This window comes from Notolepis coatsorum (assembly GCF_963971535.1).
Source record: "Notolepis coatsorum genome assembly, chromosome: 17".
In the NCBI taxonomy this organism is placed as follows: Eukaryota; Metazoa; Chordata; class Actinopteri; order Aulopiformes; family Paralepididae; genus Notolepis; species Notolepis coatsorum.
Window position 1 is genome coordinate 38,637,683 of NC_140181.1, and position 26,222 is coordinate 38,663,904.

At 43.3% G+C, this 26,222-nt stretch overlaps 1 protein-coding gene across 1 annotated transcript in view; it reads left to right on the forward strand.

Moving 5' to 3' along the window:
• vps13d (vacuolar protein sorting 13 homolog D) overlaps positions 1-26,222 on the forward strand; it is a 200,101-nt gene that overhangs the window by 12,850 nt on the left and 161,029 nt on the right. The window contains exons 5-18 of the mRNA XM_084334010.1: positions 2,610-2,726; positions 4,220-4,324; positions 6,397-6,567; positions 7,893-7,993; positions 8,894-9,062; positions 13,181-13,282; positions 15,825-16,005; positions 16,216-16,398; positions 17,916-18,046; positions 21,544-21,586; positions 21,741-21,920; positions 23,353-23,483; positions 23,584-23,716; positions 23,895-26,165. Coding sequence (XP_084190136.1) covers positions 2,610-2,726; positions 4,220-4,324; positions 6,397-6,567; positions 7,893-7,993; positions 8,894-9,062; positions 13,181-13,282; positions 15,825-16,005; positions 16,216-16,398; positions 17,916-18,046; positions 21,544-21,586; positions 21,741-21,920; positions 23,353-23,483; positions 23,584-23,716; positions 23,895-26,165 — 4,018 coding nt within the window. The remainder of the gene's footprint in view (positions 1-2,609; positions 2,727-4,219; positions 4,325-6,396; positions 6,568-7,892; positions 7,994-8,893; positions 9,063-13,180; positions 13,283-15,824; positions 16,006-16,215; positions 16,399-17,915; positions 18,047-21,543; positions 21,587-21,740; positions 21,921-23,352; positions 23,484-23,583; positions 23,717-23,894; positions 26,166-26,222) is intronic.

Below are 26,222 nucleotides of genomic sequence, written 5' to 3' on the forward strand. Positions count from 1 at the left end.
GGCGTTGATCTGATATTTTTTTCTCCCGCGATTGAAGCTGTGTGTGTGCCGCTGGTGGCGAGGGGCGGGGGGGGGCGCCGGTCGAAACCACATTTCATTCTTGCATGAGGAAGTATAATAACGATAATCTAGCGTTGATTTCAGGATGATTAGATAATCAGCCAAAAAATTACAACGTGATAGATAAGTGGACTTCACTAAAACGCTATTATCGCATCTTTTCCTGGGATTACTCAGAAGCACCCAAACTATACTCATATTCAAAACGGTATAAAACGGAAATGTACGGATGAAAAAAGAATCTGTTTTGTGCGTATTGACTGGAAGCAACTCACTGACAATCGACGGGCGCCCCATTGAACAAAGCGCTGGCGTTCTACCCAGAAGGTAAACAGCAACCCCTGGCCGTGAATGTGTTAAATGCCAGTGTTTGTGATGGGCATCACAAATTATTGTAAAAAATAAAAAACACAAAAAGGTAAATATCTTCAATATATCAAATGCAAAGTGGATTTTTCTGAGGGGGATTATTACAGCCTAGCATAATGTCAATGATTAGCAACAACACTGATTTCGATGGATTTTTTTTTTGTAATGTCAGATTGAAAAAAAGACTCACTCTTACCATTAGGGAACTAAATTGTTCAAAAACACCATACAAATATTATATGCTGACATTTCTTTCCACTTTTTCTTTCATAAATCTTTTATTAAACTTCAGCCCATGATCATAACCACCACATATTCAATACATTTTCGAATTGTAACCTTTTAAATGCCAGTTTGTGTGATGGCATCACAAATTAAATTATTGTTAAAAAAACACACAGAAAGTGAAATATTTTCAATATATCAAATGCAGTAGATTTTTCTGGGGGGGGGGGGGTTCTGAGCTGTTTCCATGACAGTAGTCTAGGCAAGGGCACAGGAACATCTGTCCACATTCAAACAAGCTTTTTTTTTTATTGATGTTAGACTGTGCATTTCATCCCACTTTGAAGTCAAACCTTCAACTTCAACTGAATGGAGCCTTCTAATCAGTAAATCACAACAAGCTATGTACACATTGCCCTTGGATCTTTTTGGCCTTGGTTGAAGTTATTCAGATGTGGCCAGGTGCATATTGTTCTTAAAGAGAATGAGAAGAGCTGATTTGATTGGCTATAATTGAAGCCCCAACTCAACCTGCTAATAATGTTTTTATCCTTCTCCACCTGCTAATGTATTCATCTACTCTTAACTCCACCTGCTAATAATGTATTTATCCTTCTCCACCTGCTAATGTATTCCTCTACTCTTAACTCCACCTGCTAATGATTTGATTTGATTTGATTTTTTTTTTTCGTGTCTTACATACAGATGTATGCCCAGCCCATATGGGCTTACAAGACACATAACAATAAGTATATAATAATATACTTTACCAGTTACTTAACAAATGACATAGACCAAGATGGCCATACAAAAATACAAGAAAATACAATAAAATGTAATATAACACAAGCTGTACTCAATGTAAATAAACAGAAAAACAAGGTGAATTCAAATACAATTATATAGGATACAGTGTGTTTTGTCTCAGGTGCCATGCCTTCTCCAAAAATCCTGCAAAACCGAAGATGTCCTCCACAAAAAAACAACTCAACATACAACTCTCAGACTGCCAAAACAAATCTGGGTTTACAATTTGAATTTTCTCAAATAAAGCCCTCCTCAAAATGGTGTACAAAGGGCAATAAAAAACTAAATGATATTCATCCTCCACCACTCCCAGATCACACAGAACACACAGCCGCTCCTCCTCAGGTTTACCCTGGAATCTACCCACTTCCACCGCCAATGGCAGGGTGCCAGACCTCAACTGGGCACACAGAGACCTCCGTCTTCTCTTTAAGTTTAACATTACATAAGGTTCAGTAAAATACTCATTTTTAATTGCAACATATTTTCTAAGTTTAGGTTTTTTTCCAAATCTCCACCTTCCACTTATCCTGATGGATTGTTGATAATTTTGTTTTAATTATGTGAACCTTACACTGCAAATTGTTCATAAAAATCATACTCAAGTCAGTAGAAGAAAAAATCATGGACATCTCTCTTGACCAGGGATGACCGTGTGCTCTGTCCCAATTAAACATCTTTTTTGTCACCCTGCCATTTGGCAGCTGGACCAGGCGGTTCTAATAATGTATTTCTCCTACTCCAACTCAACATGCTAATAATTTATTCCTCCTTCTCCAACTCAAACTGCTAATAATGTATTTCTCCTACTCCAACTCCACCTGCTAATAATGTATTTCCCCTACTCCAACTCCACCTGTTAATAATGTATTTCCCCTACTCCAACTCCAACTCCACCTGCTAATAATGTCTTCCTCCTACTCCAACCCTGCGCCGTGCTGTGCCATGGATGCGCTTGCATCTCTGGTCACCAAATTACCAAAAAGAATCCGAACACACCCACATGTGCCAGCGCTCTGAACTTAGGCCTGCGTTTGTGCTTGCATCTAGATTCACGAAAATAGAGCCCTGTAGGTAAATTAAATTGCACTGTGTTACTGTTTTTTAGAACTGATCTGACCTTTTCTTGTCTGGCTTTTTCTCTATAGCTCAAAATCCAAGGCGTACACTTGCGATTCGAGGATGACCTTTCCAACCCAGAAAAGCCATTTTCATTTGGGGTTTGCATCAACAGTGTTTCAGCTCAAAACTTGTGTAAAGAACCGGTAAGTTCCCTGAAGGCTGGACATGGCTGAACACCCTAAGGAAGATATACAACCATATAAGTCTGTTTTTGAAGTTGTGCAGTTTTGAATTCAATCTTAAGTCACAGTGTAAACGTGGTCTATCACAAGGAACTACTCAACCTCTACTGTCTTTAACTATGAATGAACACAACACTCTAACTTACCATCTTTAGATAATAAAGTACTCAACCTCTACTGTTTTTAACTATGAATGAACACAACACTCTAACTCACCATCTTTAGATAACAAAGTACTCAACCTCTACTGTCTTTAACTATGAATGAACACAACACTCTAACTTACAATCTTTACATAATAAAGTTAGAAAATATTGTTCCTCTGAAAACTTTAAATGGACTTATATGGTTCTTCGTCTGAGGTACTCAATGACCTGAGTATGAATTGCTTAGTCATCTGTATTCCCAGATGACAGTCTTGAACTGCAACATTGTCTGTAATAGATCACTGGGGGAGAACACAGGGAGAACATGCAAACTCCACACAGAAAGGCCCCCTGCTGGTCAAACCCCTGCTGAGGTTTTGAACCCAGGACCTTCTTACTGTGAGGCAACAGTGTTAACCACTGCGCCACCATGCTGCCCTAAGTTGAGTTTGAATATGTCCTCCCGTGGTGTCATTAGAGGAGGACACAGATTCCTTGTCATGTGTTATTTTCAGCTCAGTGAAATGATGGAGATGAAAACATACTAGTCCCTATTACAATCTCTACTGCTATGTTTGCATTTAAATAATTTAATTGAGCTGTAAATAGACATATGCGGCCGAAAGAGGCTATTACCCCCGAAATGACTTTTTCAAAATACTCCAAATATTTCACCATTTTTAACAGTTGTATATAAAGGGCTGGTAGGCCAGACCTTGACCAGATAAGGTGCATGGTCCAAAGGTGCCATTGAGGATTCAGGCCATTTCGGGGATAAGCCCAGCATGTCTAGTTAACACAATTCAAGGCTTCAATGTCCTCCTATGACATGACTGGAGAGGACATATTCAAATGTACTAACGTTCAGTAACTGTCCAACTAAATGAATGTGTGCAAACGGCTTGTAGTTTTGGGATACTTTATTTTATTCTTAATTTATTTAACCAGGCAGTTCAATTAAGAACACTTTCTTGTTTACAATGATGGCCTGACAAGAGGACAAAAGGACCTCTCAAAGGGTAACTGGGGGGAAAAGATAGATATTTTGAAATAAACCAAAAGGAACAATCCAAGACTATTGGACACAGATGATACACACATCACAGAGGTAAGGGAAATAATTAAAATACACATAAAACAACAAAATAAAATTACAAGGTATGTAAGACATGAAGCAGGACAGACAATTTAGGGTGGGTGACAGTTGCAGGTGTGTATAAACAACTGCAATGGAGTTAAAAAGTAGTGAGGAGGATCAATTTGTTCATCAATACGAGTACAGAAGATGTTCTTTCTTCCCAACGTCAGGTCCAGAAGCTGCTGAGACAGAAGCAGCTGGAGATCCAGGACTTCAGTGTTTACTGGGACACCGAGTCCGACATGCTGGGAAACCTTCCAGCCAATCAGATCCAGGTCAGACACCTCAGCAGCAACAACACCAGCAGAATTATGAAACATAGTCCTAACCTGGGGGTGTGGTTTTAACCTTTTTAATTTGTTTCATTATTCAAGAACTAGGCTTGACCCATCTTGGGTCTCGACCCACAGTTTGAGAAACACTGGTATTGTTCATTGAAAGTATTTGCTCATATCAGAGCCTGGTATTGGCTGATACTTTAACCCTTTCAGTGCCACGGATGACATATCTCGTTGTATCAGCCCCCCCATTGAGTGCCCACGGCGAATCCGGCTGTCAGCGTTGCCTCCGGCTTGGCCGGCCGTCATACTGGCTCAATTGGCAGAGTCAGCGGGAGGGAAGCCGGTGGGGTGGTCGGTCAGGGCGCCTGCACAGCGAGGGAGGGAGATGGTGAGGGTAGTGTGACCTCATCTCACCAATGAGAGTCCGCGCTGGCAGGTGAAAAGATGCTGCTGGCTGTCTCCTATGTCTCGGAGGAAGCATCTGATAGACTTCAGGGCTCCCTAGACGACCAGTGGGCGGCACATGCGAGCAACAACCAGGAAGGGGAGGGGGGAATTGGCATAACGACTAAAATTGGGATGGGAGAAAAACACAGAAAAACAGGAGGAGAAAAAGTGGATTAAAAAAAGGGGGACATGTATTGCTATTCCTTGCACTATTTGGGCAACTTTACACAATTCCTGTGAGTCTATAGAAGACATCTGTACGTTTATTTGTATTTTTTTATTCATTGTTTTATATTTCCCGCCGGTCCCTCTCTCTCTCTCCCTCTATCTCTCTCTCTCCCGCTCGCTCGTTCTCTGCCTCTGTCAAAACCCGTTTGAGAAAGTATCGGGTTGCACTATGCGCTACAACCATAGAGGGGGCGTTACTGCAAATCAGTACCTTATTCACGTCAGCAATACCGTCAAATCAGAACAGCTTAGTTGAGTGAGGGAAGATCTCGTGAACTCGAGACTAGACTGATGAGTCAATATGATAATTAACTCATTGAACGCCAACCACGAGTATAATCGGGTTAACTCGCCATCGCTTGAACGCCAATCACGAGTATAGTCGGGTTTTAATCGTTATTTCTTTTATTAGCGATATCCATTCATTTTCATCCATCCAACCTGATGTTATCGTTGGGAATGGGTCTGAGCTCGCAAAAGGGCAAATACCGCCGCCTATCGTCTCCTGGATGGTATTGCACATCATTGGATTGGATTGGCTGGGGATGTGCATAAAAAAAAAAGTCCGGTCCGGGTTTTGCTTCTCGGGCATGCAGTATCGTTGTACCACGTTGACTGGGGGACTGGGAGCAGCGTGGATTATGTGTTTTGGACTATAACGTTGGATCAATGGACGCGATCGATATTTGGAATGGCGATCAGGAATTGGATTAATCTTTTTGCAGAACATCTGATGTGAGGTAAGGACTCTATGTTACCAGTATTGGGTTAATCAGATGTTTTTTTCATAGCGATCACAACGTATCTGTGTGTGTGTGTGCGTGCCGTTGGCGCTGAGCAAGGCACGGATAAACGATTTTTCAGCCCGCTTTTGTATCGTGCATAAGGACACATATACTATCGATAATCTAGCGTTTATTTGCCTCTTTTTCTGGAATTACTAGAAATCTCAAACTATACTCGTATTCAAAAACGGTATAAAACGGAAATGTACGGATGAAAAAAACAATCCGTTTCGTACATGTTGACTGCAAGCAAGTCATTGATAAGCAACGAGTGTATTAGACCCATAGCCATAATTTAAGATATAGTTTAATCGCTCACAAATGTGCTCGTCCTCCCATTGATTAACGTGCTGGCATCCAAGCGATAAATCGTCATATCCGGCTGGCAACCAATGTGTTAATATACATTTTTATTACATCATTACAGTTTGAACATTTAACTTTGTACCAGGTTCGATCGAAACGTCACATCCCTAATTCCTATTCGTAACACCATTGTCTATCTATCTCGAGAAATGCCTTCAGCCTCACCACCACCACAACAAATATCTCTCCTAGGACTAATGGAGACAATATTCCTCTTTCCTGTGCTTCCTGTGCATGCAGGAGGCCATGACTAAGTGCATGCAGAGCCGTGATCACCAGTACCTCTTTGAGCCTGTGAGCGCCTCTGTGCTGCTGAGGAGAAATGCCTCCAAGGAGCCCCTGAGGTCTCGGAACACCCCCCGCATCCAGGGCCAGGTCCAGCTGGAGCCCATGGCCCTACGCCTGTCACAGGTACACCATGTGTAGACGCTTTCCAAATTGCAGCCACAATCGCCATAGTTACCAATAACGTGCATGTGAAGATATTTTGAGAAAAATGCACAACGTGTACAAGCTGGTGGCTCATGCGTAAATCTTCACTTTTCTACCTAAAGTTGAACCTAAGAGATTGATATTGTGGACCCAAATAATGTCTGTTTAAGTTTGAGCTAGTATAGTTCTCAGTTTTGAAATGGAACTGAGATTCATTGTCTATGGTGCGGCTCCAGACTTTATACTTGATAACATCACAATAGTGTTGGTTAGGGATGCTCGATATTGGCTTTTTTACCGATACCGATATTCCGATATTGTCCAACTCTTAATTTCCGATACCGATATCAACCGATATCAACCGATACCGATATATGCAGGGTTTCCCCGTCCAAAAAACGGAATAATTTCAGGTAACTAATCATTTCACTGGATATATATATAACAAATATTGTTATTGTTTTAATTTTTTTTTAAACCGATACCGATATTTTCCGATATCACATAATATCGGACATCCCTAGTGTTGGTCTATTGTTTATGTCCGTTGTTTGCTTGTATATGACCAAACAATAACATATAAACCAATTTAGTGGTAGAGACAGTTTGGGATGAGTTGGAGTTGGGATGAGTTGGAGCGTGGCAGAAAAGCAGCCAACATGAATGAATGAATGAATGAAAACTTTATTTAACAGATTGCAGAATGGGTACAATACAGTACGGCTCAATACATACAATTGTTAAGGGGATGCAGACCTGAGAAAGACGTTAGTCTTGTTTCCATCAGGGTCCCCCATTTTCAATTCATATACAAGTGGTCAGTATACTGTATGTGGCTACTGACTACTTTGAATAATCTAAAATATCACATTGTCTCCATTAGCTATGTTCAGCCTGGCTGGAGTTAGCCATGGTCTAGCATGGTATGGTTGGGTTTGTGTCTTCATTGCGTTTCTTGTCAACTCTCCGGTTGCTAGGCAACCTTTCAAAATTCACAGCACCAACTGTGGTACACAAGCTAAACCATGATGATACAACTGTCCCAGCCAGGTTTGTCCAGGTTCTAAAGACAATGGACATGCTCACTCTGTACCAGACAGGCCACAGTATGGCTAAACCCTGGCTAGTGGAGACAAGGCAATAGTTTGGATTTGTTTAACACTTCCATTTGTGTTATCATAGTTTTGATGTCTTTACTATTATTACTATGTTATATTTATATATTTTTTTCTCTGATCAGTTGGTACAGTGTAGTAGAAGGATTTCAGGTGGAGATGGTCGTTGACCCGCTGGTATGTTCTCAGATTCAGTACCAGCAGATCATGGCCTTCCTCAAGGAGCTGGACTGCAGGGAGAGGGAGATGCTGCACCGTAGGTGGAGGCCCAGATTCCCTGTCGCTGGGCAGTGAGTTCACTTTGTTAAATATTCACACATTCAAATGAAGTTCATCTATCAGCTCTGTGGACTGGATGCGTAATATGGGGGAATGTGCCTTTCTATGCAAATGAGCCTCATTGCAAAAACACTCTAATTAAAAAAGATTGGTGCTAATTGCCACACGCAGTTAAAGTAACGTTATTTACGTCTTCAGAGAGTTGGTGGTAACTAAGCGCATTTATAAGGGGTGTCATTGCCAGCATCTCCGGTGATCCATTGGGTTTTAGCTAATAATTTTGATTTGATTTGAAATCTTTATTTTGAACATGTAAATAAATACAAACAATATACAATCAAAACAAATCATTGATTTCAAGAAATGTAATGAAAAGTGTATTCTGGAGTATATGAGAATGCGGGTTATATTATCTTAACTAAACATTAAATGCAACTTAATTTCTTAAGCGATTTGGTACCATCTGGGTGGGAAAATTCTAGATGTGATTTTTTTTATTACTATACAGTACATCCCTAGATTGTGTTTTGATATGATTGACATTTTGCTTTTGTAGTTTATTAGTGGTTACAAAAAACAGACTTTTCGCTAAATAAGTCTCCTACCATATTTTGCTCCCCTTCATAGATTCGCTCATAGGTTGGGTTGTGGTACTAGAGATATGACCATCATCACGTTATTATGCACCGAGTGCATAAAACACGTATAGATAAACCCTGAATCTATTGGACCTTCCTACGCTGAGCTATGGTAACCTTTGCGCACCTACCACATAATACCTCCGGAAAACAATGAGGCATTCACCTGTAGGGGGTAGGTGTGCGAAAGTTACCATAGCTCAGCGTAGGAAGGTCCGATCGATTGACCGATATACCCTGTATAAAGGAAAGATTTGTGCGCGTGTCTTCTAGCTGCCGTCAGTGGTGGATGTTTGCCATCCAGGCCAACCTGAGTGAGATCAGGGAACTGCGACGGAGATGCAGCTGGGACTTTGCCCTGCAGCGAGCACGGGACGCCCAACTCTACACCCAACTGTACTTCCAGCAGCTCAAGGGAGTACCCCTCGGAGTACATGAAGAGGTGCTTCCTCTTTACACCTTAACGGAATAGTTTAGATTATTTTACATGAACCCTCTACTTTACTAGACAAACAAACATAGACAAAGTTTCACCTAGATTTAGTGTTGTATTTTTGACAATTCTGAGCTTATTCTTTGAGTCAGTATCAAGTGTTATACCTTTTATGGTTCAGGGGAACCTACCCTTGATTTCTGGTGCAGTGTGTAAAGTCACCATCATACCTTTGTGTGAGCATTTGGGCTGCAACTAACGATTATTTTCTTGATTAGTCGATTAACACTTTGATCGCCAGGGTTAAATTCATAATTTACCATCCTTCGCCAGCCCTATTTAACATGGAGAAGTTCCCCTTCTTTGCAGGGCTATAACTTTTTAAATTGTATTGCTAAATTGACATTACTATGGCCCATTCAACGTCCTATATCTATTGTTCAGGGTGTAGCAACGTTATACTTTTTCATTCACATATTCATACTAAAATACGGTCTAAAGTATAAGTATGTTTTTAACGTTTTCTGCAGCTTTCTCCAGAAAGTGATTTATAGCCCCAAATGCATTATATTGATGATGAAATACAGTTTGATAGGAATCTGCGCGAGATAAAAAAATTCAAATGGACGTGCTTCTAGAAGTTACTAAGTATGATCTGATGATGACCGGATGGGGGGGGGGGGGGTCATTTATAATTCCGTGGCCAACGTTATATGATTCATCTAGTGTGGGTGATATGATCATTAGAGCAGTTAGTATCGAACACATTGAAAAATAACGCTGAATATTACCGTAGCTTCCTCGTGCCGTTGGGCGATGAGCGTGGAACAGAAATTTTCCTATTATGGGATGTAGAAATATCCGATCCATTTCCAGGTTATATAATAGTATATACGTCCAAATCATGTTGTTTATCGAGTTATTTGCAACCGATCGATGTCCAGTGTATCAAGATGGGGTCCCGCTAACGATAGCGAGTGCCCGGACGAAATATGGGCGAGCACCACTTCAGGCGCGTCACTTCCTGTTTGGGCGATCCGCCGATCGGCCACCAGATGGCGCTCTTGAACCGTTGGAGAGTTGAGAGGGGCTCAACAGTAGATCTCAGGTCTCCGGGGGAGAAATATGATTTCGATCACAGATTTTTGAAATATTGATATCAAAGACGTGGTCCAGCGTCTTTGGCAGAATGAGCATGGCGGGGAAAGACGTGTTCCAGCGTTTTTGGTGATTAAAGTGTTAATCTAAACATTTAATTTACCAGAAAAACAACTACAATTGATTACATTTGCAATTGAACATTTAAAAAATGTTGACATGTTTTTCAAGTGCGGTACTACTGCTCTGAGTTCTGAGTGAACCAGAAAGCTTCAGACCGGCAGCAGATGGGGTCTCGAAACAAAAAGGTTTAAATCTTCACCACAACATGGAGACAAGAATTTGCACCATCCACAACAGAAAACGGCAGCCCTCCAGTATTTCCTATGCTTGATTCTTCTTCCCAGTGTGTAGTAACTGTTGTTGCCTTTTTATGTTGGCAGAATATATGTGACTAGCCATATACATTATGGTCTTGTTGAGGCATCTTCAAATATTTATTTTTTAATTTTTTTTACATACCAATATGAAAGTACAGATTCATACCTTCAAAATAAGCCATCACTTGTTCGGATCGGGGATATAGTTTTCAGTCTATGTATTATGAATCATGCTGATATCACAGTCCTGTTTCCTGAGAAAACACCCATTATCTGAATCAAAGTGATGATTAACTGCCACACTCGTGAAGAACTCTTTCACCCAGAATTCATTGTAATCCACCCCTCCTCTCTAGAGCAATTAACACCTGGCAGCTTTCCAGTCTGAGGGCCTTTGTTATTACAATGATTTTGTCTTGTGACCGTGCAAACTGCAACCACTACCTTCTGTAGTGTGGTAGTGAAATGTTAACCTTCTGTAATGTGGTAGTGAAAGGTTAACCTTCTGTAGTGTGGTAGTGAAAGGTTAACCTTCTGTAGTGTGGTAGTGAAAGGTTAACCTTCTGTAGTATGGTAGTGAAAGTGTTAACCGTATGTAGTGTGGTAGTGAAAGGTTAACCTTCTGTAGTGTGGTAGTGAAAGGTTAACCTTCTGTAGTGTGGTAGTGAAAGTGTTAACCGTATGTAGTGTGGTAGTGAAAGGGTTAACCTTCTGTAGTGTGGTAGTGAAAGGTTAACCTTCTGTAGTGTGGTAGTGAAAGTGTTAACCTTATGTAGTGTGGTAGTGAAAGTGTTAACCGTATGTAGTGTGGTAGACTAGTACATGCACACACACACACACACACACACACACACACACACAAGATGTGTGACATGGCTTGGTTTTATGTTTTGAGGTACCTTCAATTATCTGTAAATAATACATACATACTGTATCTAAATAGATGAAATATTATTGTCCCTGATGGCAAGTTGTGTTGTTGTCTTGATATATCTACAAATAGCAGACGAATAGCCGGTTGCCTCTGGATCAATGAATGTCTAATATGTAAGGGATAATGTATGGCTACGAGGTCATTGTCGCAAAATAATTGACCGACACGGAGTTTAAAATACCGAGGCGCCGCGCCGAGGTGTTTTAAACGTAGTGAAGGTCAATTATTTTGCGACAATGACCGAGTAGGCTATACATTATCCCGCTTATTACATGGCTAACTTACTAACAATATACCTAATTCATTTGACAAATCGCAGTTGTTCTGTGGCTCTGTCAGCCCAAATAAAGTGATTATTATTATCGCGGGCAGCCAGCTCTGTTCTGGCTCCGCTGACACTCCGCTGTCAGTGCAGCGCTATACATTATCCCGCTTATTACATGGCTAACTTACTAACAATATACCTAATTCATTTGACAAATCGCAGTTGTTCTGTGGCTCTGTCAGCCCAAATAAAGTGATTATTATTATCGCGGGCAGCCAGCTCTGTTCTGGCTCCGCTGACACTCCGCTGTCAGTGCAGCGCGGCAGGTGTGTCTGATTTGCTGCACTGATGTGGGCTTGATTGCCAACAGCTGCGCACTGCGGTCATTATTGAAAAAACAGCGGCCATTATTGAAAAATAATGACCGCTGTCGGGGGGCTGTTGACCAATCACAAGCAAGCATTTCGGCGAATGTGAAAACGCCATGTAATAATGAATAATATTATTAGCTATTTTTTATTTATTTTTTTAGATTTATTTTTTAGCGTTTATCGCTTTTTTCTACTGGGCAGTCCAGTAGAGAGAGAGAGAGAGAGAGAGGAGGAACGGGAGACAGAGTGGGGGGAAGACATTCGGCAAATCGAACCCGGGTCGGCCGTGCCGCGACTCAGTGCGTTATGTGGTTCGCCACTGGGGCGCCCATTATTAGCTATTTTTAACATCCCTAATTCCAACAGTCAAGAGGCTTGTTTCAAATTGATACATGAAAAACCCCACACACTCAACAACATCCACCTCAAACACAACAAAAGAACAGAGCATCTCATGAACTTATGTCATGGACTTTATGGACTGTCAGCTGAACTCGCACCAATGCATAGGGAAATAGTCAGACATCCCAGAATTACTTCATAATACAAAGTTTCTTAAAATCATCCTGAAGACAGCATTGGAACTTTTTTGAGTAGGCTCTCTGGCCAGAGTATCAATGAAATACGTTGCACGCTCAGCGCTGTGGAATGAAGGAAATGCGCGTCGGGATCGGATTTGGATGTTATTCTTTGAAGTTGTGTTACAAATGGAACGGTCTTTCCCCGTGGAACACAAGTTACTTAAGGTTACACAGGTCGCGCTATGCATGCTTAGCTTGCTAATGTTAAGATAGCAGTGTAACTTAATGTTACACTATGCATGCTTTCATCATCTGCTATGATGAAAGCAGAGCTCTCTGTCTGTCTGCTTAGTGCTTTCGCACCTCTCAAGTACCCTGTAATGCATGAGCTGTAATGAACAGGCGCCCGCACACACCAGACCACACCCCCTCAGAGCGATTTCTGAGGAATGTAACCTGCCGCACCAAGTCGGCCTGCCCTAGACGATGCCGAGTCACATATTGGCTGACCGACATATCTGTCTAGCCCTAATTTCTACTACGTCCTTTCTCAACCAGTGTGAGTTGGAGAGGGTGGAAGATGAGCAGACCTTAGAGGAGCTTCAGAGTCTGAGGGAAATCGTCCACGACCGCTTCCGAAAGCAGGAGGAGATTGCAGAGGTAAGACGATTTACAGCTGTATTTAGCAGGGCATTAGCAGGTTGTAACTCTAAAACTGTTCATATATGTGTCCCACCGCAACAAAATCCGGATTACCGCACAAGCCCATATTGCTGTCCATAGGCCAAAAACCTCTGAATTCCGTTACTAGGTCAAGAACGAGATAATAAGAGATATGTGTACATGCAAAAAATATTTAAATATTGCACCCGCCAAAAAAGAATAAATATAGATCCATTTCAAGCACTGATTCCTTCTCTAAAAGTGGACTATTTGCTGAGAATGTATGAAACGAGCACTCTGCTCTTTGAAGGTTGTTTTCTCAGAATACTCAGAGCTTAAGCCATAATGTTTAATATGCCATAACTTTAAAAATATTTGCTCAAAACCTTGCATTGGTTTGTGGCTTAACTATCCGGAGCTACTGTAGTATGGGGAACAGCATGGATTGTGCTGAGAAAGGACTGAACCAATCAACATCATCATTGGTAAATAATGATTTGCCATTAGGCCCTTGATACTTCTCTTCATTATAAAATGACAAGTATCAAGGGAAAATTTACAATAAGATAAGATAAGATATTCCTTTATTGATCCCCTTGGGGAAATTCAGGCATCATAGCAGCATGGGGGGGAGGGGGGGAGGGGTACAGGTAGTAAAACAACACAGTATACAGGTAGTAAAAGACAACACAGGCAGTGTAAACAATTTGATCAATATGGTCAATATAATTTACTATCTGACTAGCTGAGGAATATTCACATTATTCACAGTGTCACGTGAGGTGCAGTATGCAAGAGGTAGTGTTATAATAATTTACTATCTACTGAGTATACATTAATCAAAGTACCAGGGTAGTCTACTTTGTCCCCCTTGGGTTCCTATAAGTCCCAGGTCAATGTCTGGTAGCAGTCGCTGTCGCTGCCCCCTGTTGTGGGGCCTGGAGGCTGCTAGTCGCTGCCCACTGTTGTGGAGCCTGATGGCCGCTGGTATGAAGGACTGTCCGAGGCGGTTAGTTGAGTGTCGGGGGGGGATGAGTCTGTGGCTGAACGAGCTTCTCATCTTGACTAGCTCGTCGTAGAGGGGGTGGTAGGGGTTCTCCATGATGGCATCCAGCTTCCTTATCATCCCCCTCTCTACCATCACCTCAAGTCTAGGTAGCTCGACTCCCACCACAGAGCTAGCCTTCCTCACCAGCTTGTTGAGCTTGTTGGTGTCCCTTGAGTTGATGTAGCCTCCCCAGCATGCCACAGCATAGAAGAGGATGCTGGCCACAACAGACTGGTAAAAAGACTGCAGCAGTTTGTTGCACACATTGAAGGACCTGAGTCTCCTCAGGAAGAACAGCCTGCTCTGTCCCTTCCTGTAGAGGGCCTCTGTGTTGTCCGACCAGTCCAGTTTATTGTTCAGGTGTACCCCAAGGAACTTGTATGAGTCCACCATCTCCACATCCACCCCTCGGATGGAGATGGGAATCGGGGGGGGCCTCTTCTTGCCCCTCCGGAAGTCCACCACCAGCTCCTTGGTCTTACTGGTGTTGAGTTGGAGGTGGTTGCTGTCGCTCCACCCCACGAAGCTCTCCACCAGGGCTCTGTACTCCTCCTCATCATCGTCGGTGATGTAGCTTACGATGGAGGAGTCGTCTGAGAACTTCTGCAGGTGGCACCCGCTGGAGTTGCGGCAGAAGTCTGAGGTGTAGAGGGTGAAGAGGAAGGGTGACAGCACAGTTCCCTGGGGGGCGCCGGTGTTGCTCACCAGTACGTCAGACTGACTGTCCTTTAGTCTGACGTACTGTGGCCTCTCAGTGAGGTAGTCCTTGATCCAGGCCACCAAGCCGTGCTCCAGCTGCATCGCAGAGAGCTTTTCCGCTAGCAGTGACGGCTGGATGGTGTTGAAGGCGCTGGAGAAATCAAAGAACATGATCCTCACTGAGCTGCGCGGCTTTTCCAGGTGCGTGTACGCTCTGTGGAGCATGTAGATGATGGCATCCTCCACCCCGATGTTTGCCTGGTATGCAAACTGCAGGGGGTCGAGGGAGTCACGCACCAGGGGCTTGAGGTGTTGCAGGACCAGTCTCTCAAACGTCTTCATAACGTGTGACGTCAGAGCGACTGGCCTGTAGTCGTTGGGGGTGCTGGGACGTCCCTTCTTGGGCACCGGGACAATGCAGGAGGTCTTCCAGAGCTGGGGCACCCTCTCCAGCCTCAGGGAGAGGTTGAAAAGATGCTGGAGCGGTGCTGCCTGTAATCTCCAGTAAGTAGCCTGAGAATGAATAGCTAAAAACAAACGAATAGCCTATTCATTAGCACAGTATGAATAGTACATTAATTAGTTTGAATAGTACATTAATTAGCATGAATAGTACACGATTCATACATTCAGGTTCTCATTATCTCCTACAGTCTATATTAGAACCCTGCCTTGTTTATATTTGCTTCTGAAACTGATAACTTAGTTAACTGAAACTTTGGGACAAGATTTCAGATATAAATCTATATCCTTGGTCATTTTGTATTCGTCCGCCCCCCTCCCCCCCCCCAGAGCGTACGAGAGCCCATCGCTGACCCACTGCCCTGCTCGCCCACCGGCTCCATACCCAAGAGCGGGAGCTCTGGGATGATCCAGTACCTGCAGTCCTGGTTCCCTGGCTGGGGAGGCTGGTATGGAGAAACCCAGGACCCAGAGGACCTCCTACCAGTCCCAGACACTTGGGATATACTGGGTGAGAAAGAGAGAGAGCGAGAGATCTATCTGATCAATCTATCCATCTAACCATCATTCTTTACATTCTTTACAGTCATACATATCCATATCCTACACAATAATAACGTTTATTTAAAACAAAATTTCGGTCCGACTTCAAAGATTTATAGTTGGGATGGGGTATTGGTAATTCCCTACTAATGTCCCTGTGTTGTACTCATGTGAGCAGCGGAGACGGATGACCTGTTTGACCCTCTGGAGGACTCCCAGACCCTCAACACCTTCACCAGGAGAGACCACCTGTTTGCCAGGCTGGAGTTTCTGCTGGAGAAGGGTGGGATCACCCTCTTCCACCAGGACAGGAGAGGGGACACCCTGAGCGAAAGTGGCGTCATCCAGCTGGAGTTCTCAGGTTATACATTCTTACCACTTCTGCTGTTTGGCCGATCCATGTCAACCTCATAACATGGGACATTTCCCAGTTTACCACCAGGAAATTGCACAGATCGGATTCGTAATATGATGTTAACATACTGGGATTCCTAAAAACCACCTGCATCAAGAACTGCCCAAATTCTGAGTCCACCTTTTGACCATGCCACTAATCTGAGTCGTTAATATTTTTACTAGTTTTATGAGAATAGTGCCACCATGAGGCCAGATGACTCAGAGCTCCTTGCCACAGGTCTCCTTGCTATTGTACGGCAAATATATGTCTCAAGGTTGGTGCAAATCGGACAGTGCATTCATTCACAAGTAACACATCTCTTATTTGTACCATCAGTTCGTTTTTAAAATTAAAATTTGGGAGCGTTGGGGGGTTGATTATGAACTCTTTGTTATTATTGAATCTGATGCTGGGTTAAAACGGCTGGTCTATAAAACTGGGTCTGAGAACAGAGCTGGGAATGATGTTCTGTATGTTATCAAACCTTGTCCCTGTGGACCACCGTGCACTCTTAATGTGATGTTGTCTGTCTGTAAGGTTGCAAAAAAGGGAGGTAGGGACCGCACTCGGAATATCGTTGTTTTTATTTTCAAGTTGTTATATCGCACAAAACGTTTTCAGCCATCCGGCCTTCATCAGTGTGCCTGTCTGTAAGGACCACCATGCACTCTTAACGTGATGTTGTCTGTCTGTAAGGACCACCGTGCACTCTTAACGTGATGTTGTCTGTCTGTAAGGACCACCGTGCACTCTTAACGTGATGTTGTCTGTCTGTAAGGACCACCGTGCACTCTTAACGTGATGTTGTCTGTCTGTAAGGACCACCGTGCACTCTTAACGTGATGTTGTCTGTCTGTAAGGACCACCGTGCACTCTTAACGTGATGTCGTCTGTCTGTAAGGACCACCGTGCACTCTTAACGTGATGTCGTCTGTCTGTAAACTTCAACCACAGAAGCCACAGTAGTCTTACAAGTAGCCCAAACAAGACACTATTATTTTAAGTAGAGTATGAGGTAAACCAAAAGGTTAATTTCAGACCCTGGTTGTAAGACTATTGTATATGGTAGTATTATATATGTATTGTACAGTATAGTGCCATTAATATCATCGTCTCAGCGCCTTGAGGCATGTGTTATTTTTGAGACAAAAAGGTCAGAGATTAGGTGAACATTTTGGGCATGGTGGCAATTTAGAAAACATGCAAAATTCTGGAGATCTCGACATTGCACAATTCATTCCTATGGGCCAAACTTGACCACTAAAAGTATTCAAATTAATTTTTGTTGACCAATCTTGGTCTACTGTCAGCCTATGTGCCTATGGACGTTTCATCCAAATTGGATCAGAAGTGTAGAAGTTATGGCTGGTGCAGACAGAATGACAGAACCATGGGAGTGATCTCAAGAACCAACAAAGCCAAGACACGTTTTAATTCTAAGGACATTTTTTCATTTAGCTGTAACCTTTTTTTCTTTTCAGGGGTCAAGGTGACAGTGGAGTCTCTCCCTCGCTCCGAGTCCTCTCTGTTGTCTGTGAAGCTGGGCGGTCTGTTCCTCAGAGACCTGACCACTCAGGGAACCATCTTCCCCGTCCTGGTGTCTCCCAAAACGGTGAGCAGCAATAGACCCAGGAAACCAAATAATGTCACCATTTCAAAAAGAAATATAATTTTTTTTATTAAAGAATAATTTACCCTGGGAAGATTTTTCAGAAAACGCTGCTACTTGCTGGTTCCCAGCTGTATACTGTATGTAATGCTACGCTATGCTAGCTTTATATCACAGCCAGGCAAATTAACATAGAGTGAGAAGAACTTAAGATCTCCCCTGCGACATGTACATTTATTTTACTCATCATGAAATCCAGGCCACTCACCCCAAACTTGTTCAAATAGTCCAACTTCTCAAAATGTCTGTAGAGTCTTTGTTTTCTGGGTGCTGACATGTTTAATCAAATGTGACTTTGAGTGAAATAACGAATTCTGAGTACCGGTAAGTAAAATAAAAACCACATGACATACGGTCGCCATAGAGATCTTACGTTAATTTGCCCGGCTGTGATAGGAAGCTAGCGTAGTGTAGCGTCACATATACAGTCATCTAAAGTTCCAAACGTACCTTTTAGTGCAGAAGGATGAATGACACCATGTATTCATCATTTGTAATTCCACCACAGTGTTGTGTGTCAATTGCCAATGAGGTTTGACGTGCTCTTGAGATTGTCAGAGCTACTGTAGAATCTAGACACTGTAGGAGTCAGAACGGTGCGGCTCAAAACGGACTTGTACTGACATTAGAGTTTGCATTTCAATCTTTATTCATTCATTCAAACAAACAAAAAATTACACTAAGCGGCAACCCTTGTTTATAGTGTCGTCGAATATTACATCATAATATACATTATAATTATATCATTACATACATCATGCTCACGGTTGTGGAACCTGATGGCCGCTGGCACGAAGGACTAGCCGAGGTAATGAGCGAACAAACAGAGTGTAATACAGTCCTTCATACCAGCGGCCATCAGGCTCCACAACATGGGCAGGGACTGCTGCCAGACATCCAACTACAACTACTAGGAACCTAAAAAGGACAATAACACTACCTTATGTATACTGCACCTTATGTGAATAGTACTGTATATTTCAGTTAGGCCTAACAAAAAAAATTGTTTGGTTCCGGTTGCCGACCGACCCTGCAGATTTAGGTTCGACCCAAATTATTTTATGAGTATTAAAAAGAAAAAAAAAATTAACAATAAAGTTTAGTTAAATCTTAGTCAAAAAGTGCAGTCCATGTCAATAATGAGAATATATAAAAAGCAAGTATTTACACAATTACACAAAAATCCAAAACAAAATCAAAGACGACCTTGATAGATGGGCAAAACTTAAAAACACAGTACAAGCACGGATATCAATAGTTAAGATGGATGTACTACCTAGAATCAACTTCTTCAGTTCAATGCTACCGTTACCCCCTCCAGAGGGTTACTGGAAAAGATTACACTCCTCCACATACAAATTTATTTGGAATAACAAACCACCACGTATAAAAAGATCCACCGCACAGAGAAATAAAGCAGATGGTGGCATGGCATTTCCAGATTTTTTCCAATATTTTAAGGCGTACACATTAAGACCATTGACAACATGGTTTGACCCCCAAGCATTAGTATCCTGGAGAAAATTAGAAGAAAACATAGTAGCACCACATAGACTGAAGGACATAGCATACACTGAACTACCAATCAAGCACTGTGAACGAAAATGTTGCCCCATAATTACTCATGCGATCCGGATATGGCGTGAATCACAAAAAAAAAATCCTAACCCACATAAATGGCACAATCATACTCCCTTATTCAATAACAATGCACTCTTAATTGAAAAACGACCTATAAGATTCCCTATATGGGAAGAGCAAGGCATACACTCATTAGGGGATGTTTTTAACAAACAGGGTTTTTGTAGTGATAAAGAAATACGCAAAAAATTTAATCTCACCAAGTCCACATGGCTTTTTTACAAACAGTTACAGCTATGTTTGAAGTCTCACGGTGTTCCATTAGACAGACCAATTGAACACCACAGATACCACAAATTCTTCTACGAAAGAGAGACATCGAGAGGTTTTGTTTCAGAATTTTATCATCAATTACTAACGTCCTCGTATGAAACCCTCCAACTAGACTCTGTCTGGAGGAGGGATATACCAGACCTGGAAAATGACTTTGATTGGCAAGGAGCAAGTCAAGTCAAGTCAAGTCAAGAGTTTTAATTGTCACGGCATACAGGTATACAATGAAATGCGGCTGGTCTTGCCCGCGACGATGTGCAATACAGTGGTACAACATATAATAGAATCCAATAAAAATACAGTGGTACAACATATTAATAGAATCCAATAAACAGTGCAATAAACAGGTACATGGTGTGCCATCTCGGTATCTGTACATTAGTATTTACAGAGCATATAGGACATGCTAGGTATCTTTAGTAGTGCAATACACTGTTCCTGATGTTATACTACTTTAAAGTGGCCTTTCCTCTTGGGAAGCCTGGGCAAATGTCCGACTTACATCAAGGAACCCGGATCATCAACAAATCAATCTTAACTATATTCACAGGACATACTTGACTCCTATAAGACTGTGCCGAATGGGGCTTAAACAAGACTCCAAATGCTCCCAATGTACAAATGGGGACGAAGGGACATTTATGCACATGTATTGGGACTGCCCACCAGTTAAGGCATTCTGGAAAGATGTGACCCAACAATTATCAAAACTCGTATCTTGGAATATACCTGTACACCCCTCGGTATTACTATTGAATGATGTTTTTGAGTTTGCAGTGAATCCACAGCTAAAAAGATTGGTTTTATCGGGTATCACAGTAGCTAAAAAGCTGATCGCATCACGCTGGTTTCAACCGGAAAAAATGTGCCGTAAAGTTTGGTTTCTTACATATCTCGATGTGATTTATCAAGAAATATCTACAGCAAGAATTCTGGGTCTCAATGAATCCAAAATGTCAATGTGGTTAGAAGTGGTGGAGAGAATAAAAGCTAGCTTATAATGGTATTGTCTGGTTAGGTGCGAGGGATAGTGGAGGTACTTCTCAAGGTGGGGTCCGGGAGGGGGGGGTTCGAGCTGGAGCATATGTGTGTAGGTTTTTTAGATAACAGGTATTAGGGGTATATCTTATATAAGACAATTAACTAAAATGTGATCTCATTGGATGTGCTCTGACAATTAATGCTTGTATATCTTATCGTGTGTTGTCATGTTTGTTTATGTGTTTGTTTAAAAAATAATAAAAAAATAAAATACCAAAAAAAAAGCAAGTATTTCACAATATTTGCACAGTTCTCTGACGTTCTCTGACAGTCCCCTCCCCCTCCCCATGCTGGTATGATGCCTGAATTTCCCCAAGGGGATCAATAAAGGAATATATTATCTCTTATCTTATCTTAGCTCGTCCAGTGTCTGTTCTTCATGACACTTCACTTCTTACTGTGTTGTTGTTTCCTTGTGTCATCAGTGCAATTCTTGAGCTAACCAGTATCAACAACACAATCTCACTGCATTTGTCTCCCCACAGGACAAGGTTGGCGTAACCATTAACCAGTCCAGTGGTAGCTCAGGTGAGATTCATATTTTCTCGACAGGTTATTTCTTTTGTTATATGTTCTTGATGAAAGGGGTGTTTCAGTTGTCAATCATTATATTCCTGCGGACATGCATAGATACAGTGTTTTAACATCGGCCGTTTGTTACCGCTACTCATCGCTTGACCAGGTGCTACTTCGGAGTCTTCAGTCGCACCCGTGTTTGAGATGCTCTACGAGCGTAACCCCATGAGGTGCAAGTTTGAGAGGAGACTGGAGGTCAACACCAGTCCACTCAACATCATCTACAACCCCCAGGCCATCAAGAAGGTCACCGAATTCTTCTATAAGGGAAAGGTCCACACCTCAGGCAAGTTACAATGAGTTTGACTTAAGGGCCCTGAAATGATGTGGCGTCTTAAATTCTATTTGCTAAATGTTGCTCGTCTTTACCATGGCTAGTGAAATCCCTCTTTGTAGGCAGTCACCCAGCATGGTCAGAATGAGCCTGGCCTCAGAAGAAGAAAAGGGATTTTAGTGCAAACTCTTAAAGGAACACGCCAACATTATGGGAAATTCTCTTACTGCCTTCTCCAGAGTCGGACAAGAAGATTGATACCAATTGCAAATGCATCTCTGTGCATTCAGTAGAAAGCTATCCAGCTTGAATGAATGGAAGCGGATACAGACCACTAGCCTAGCTGTTGGCCAAAAACATCTTTCCTGGAGTTTTCAGCTAGGCTAGTGGTCTGTATCCGCTTCACTTTGTGCTAAGCTAGGCTACTTGCAGCCGGATAGCTTTCTACTGAACACAGAGGACATTGGTATCTATCTTCTTAGCTGACTCTGGAGAAGATGGTAAGCACATTTCTTATAATGTTGCTGTTGTCCATTTACAGCTATCCGAATTAAACCAATTTAATTGTCCCAAGATTCTGTCAAATACAGTATAACAAGGATGCATAGTGTAATAGATGCAAAGTGTTGTACGCTTTAAGGGTGGTGTAGTGAGGAGACGGTGAGTTCTGGGTGCCCTTTTCTCAAATTTGCCAGCACAACACATACACACATGCATGTGATGAAACGGTAACATCACGCATCAACACTGATATTGGCCAAAAGGAGAAACACATCAGGACAGTGAGCAAGAGGCTGAGCCCTCCCTCTCTCTCGCTCTCGCTCTCGCTCTCTCTCTCGCTCTCTCTCTCTCGCTCACTCCTCCTCTCTGATCACCAAATGGGCAATAGCAAACTTAAATATTTAGCTAACCTATAAACATGGCTCAGGATGTCTGTAAAATGTAATGGTGTTCTACAGAATCTAATGCTTTTCAGGAGCTTTCTTGTCTTGAGGTGGCGACAGTGGCTCAGGAGGTAGAGCAGTCGTCTGGCAATCCGGAGGTTCCCGGTTCGATTCCCGCTCCTCCCGAGCAAGACACTTAACCCCTAATTGCTCCCGATGAGCAGGTTGGCACCTTGCATGGTTGCCTCGGCCGCCGGTGTGTGAATGTGTGGGTGAATGGGTAAAATGTGAGGAACAAATTGTAAAGCGCTTTGGATAAAAGCGCTATATAAAAAAGCAGCCATTTACCATTTACCATTTGAGGTGGTTGGTTCTGGGTGCTGTGTCACAGGTCTGCAAGTGTTGCACATGAGTATGATGATGATTGTTGTTGTGATGTCAAGCTGATGCCTGTGTTCCACCAGTTGGGTGCAGAGTGTGAGTGAATGTTAGTGACATTGCCGGTCATAGAGGTGCTTTCACATCTTAAAACAATATATTTAATTTTATTTGTGTCTCAGGTTTTGGATACCAGTCAGAGTTGGAGCTGAGGGTGGCAGAAGCTGCCAGGAGGCAGTACAATAAACTGAAGATGCAGACCAAGGCAGAGATCAGACAAACCATCGATCAGCTGCTCGTTGGGGAGTTCATTGTAAGGGAGCTTAAATGGAAATGTTGATGTCAGATATCCTCCAATGTGTGTGAGGTCAGATGTGTCTGATGAAGTCGTGTTGCAATATTTGCCTCAACAGGAGAACGGTAAGCGCTGGACCATGAAACTGGACATCTGTGCACCACAGGTGATTTTCCCTGATGACTTCCAGTCGGAGGATCCCATGTTAGTTGTTGTAGATTTGGGAAGAATTCTGCTCACCAATTCTCAAGGTAAAATGTGCTCCTATCTTGCGCAAATGCTAAAATATTTTGTCATATATATTTGCCACCTTATCATAATTTCCGCCTTCTTCTGGTAGTTTGAATCTAATCTAGTTCAGGCTCCTAAAATCAACTTGATAAACTACAATCAACTCAGAACCTGTTGTTGTTTGTTTCCCTTTTAAAGATGACATTAAAGCCAAGTCAAAAGCCACTCAACCTGAAGGGGAGGAGTTAAGTGATGACGAATACCAGACACCACTTGCTACACCTCCAGAGTCTCCACCTCCTGAACTCGACGTGCCTTCGAAGGACCAGCCCAAGAACCCTGAACTTCCCAGCTTCACGTCCCCTGAAGGCTCCCAATCGTACTGCAGGAAGCTGTATGAGAAGTACTCACTGTCCTTCAAAGACCTCCAGATCATGGTTGGTCGCTATAAGGACAACTGGAAACATCTCCAGGAGAGCGAGGTAGGCCCCACCCATGTGGTGGAGAAGTTCAATGTCCTACTTCAACTGGAGCAGAGACTGCGCTATACCTCAGATCCCCAGCTCCCTGGGGCCGTGCTGTCGGGGACCCTACCGGACCTGAAGGTTCACATCAACCTTGAGAAGATGACTGCTCTCCGGAGCTGCCTGGCCAGGCTAAGCAGTCCCACTGTAGGGGAGGATGGAGAGAGCCAAGAGAACGGCCAGAACATCAAGTCCCCAGACCCTATGACCCTCCGTCACGAGAAGATCTTTCAGAGGGAAGACAGCTCCTGGAAGCTCCAAGGTTCAGCCAAGAATCTGACCCAGAGTGTCATGACTCTAGAGCAACACACACGGGAGGTGCTGGTGGAGTCCCGTCTCCTCCTGGCCGAGTTCAACATCAACTACATGCAGCTGGGTGTGGAGAGTGATGGTCGCTACATTTCTGTCCTCAAGGTCTTTGGAACCAACGCTCACTTTGTCAAGCGGCCTTACGACGCAGAGGTCTCCCTGACTGTCCACGGCCTCTTGCTGGTGGACACGTTACAGACCTACGGCTCCGACTTTGATCTCCTGGTAGCCTCTCACAAACACCTCAGCTTCGATGTACCAACAGGCAGCCTCCTGGAGAGCCAGCCCTCCTCCCCTGTCTCACCTGGAGGGAGTTCGCCAGAGCATCCAGGCCTCCATTGTTATTCATCTTCCGGCACGCACTTGGACAGAAATTCCCCCTTCAGCTCTTTTCTCAAGGACCAGGAGGCCCTTATTAAACTGGAGTACCAGTTTGTCAGCTCCGACTGCCCTTCCATGAACCTGGATAGCTCCCTCCAGGTGACCAGTATACAGGTCAACAACTTGGACATTATCCTCAACCCTGAGACCATGGTGGAGCTGCTCAAGTTCCTGCAGAAGTCTTTCCCAAAAGAAGAGAACACCTGGGTGCCGTCAACGCAGCAGCCCTCAACGCAGCCGGAAGACGGCGGACAGGAGGGTACCTACCAGTCCACCTATGACCAGAATAAAGAACTCACTGTGGAGATCCATCGCCTCAACCTGCTTCTCCTTCGCACAGTGTCAACCGGCACCGTCCTCGGAGAGAAGAAAGGGATGAAGATCGCCACGGCCAGCATCAATGGTACCAAGGTCAACGTGTCCATGGGCAGCAGGCTGGATGTCAATGGTTCTCTGGAATCCATGCAGCTGGTGGACCTGACCCAGGAAGGAGGCCGAAGTCAGTTCGTAGTGAGCATCGGAAACATGGAGGAATACTCCATAACTCCAGGAGGGGTACACTTTCTTTCTGGCCCAGGAATCACTCCTACAGAAGCTCTGAACTTTCATTTCTTAGAAAGGTCCCAAGGGGAGTGCTCTTTGCAGCTTCAGATGGCCTCGCTGCACTACAACCACTCAGCCAAGTTCCTGAAGGAGCTTAGTCTGTCTGCCAATGAAGTGGAAGACAACTTCCGCTCTATGCTGAAAAACGCTGCCACCAAAGTGTCGACTGTGCTGGCCACAAAAACGGCAGAGTACAGTGGTATGGTTTCTCTCTTCGAGACCCCCTCGCGCAGAACTCGTACTCAGAGCCAGAGCTGGGCTTACCCAGCGTTCGAGGACGAGGAGGATCTCACCATAGAAGAGGAGCCCAAATTAGACTCATTCTTTGTGAAACTGACCCTTAATGTCAACATCGAATCGCCCGTTGTGTCCATCCCACGCAAACCAGGTCACCCAGAGCTATTGGTTGGTCACCTAGGGAGCATAACGATCCAGAACTTTGTGACTGGGCAGGACTCTGAAGGGGAGCGATTGCAGGTGTTGGTGAAAAATATCCGGCTTTACTCTCTCAATATGAGTCATCTGGTTTTAAGGAAGGTACCCAGGAGTGAGGCCAGCTCCAACATGTCGCCTTCCCACAATGGCAGCATGAGTCAGGACGAGCCACAGTTCACCCGCCATGACTTTTTTGAGTGCCTCAGCAAAGGAAAAGGTCAGCAGACATCATTTAAATCAGTGTGTGAGGTTATATGTCTTAAATGTGTTGGAA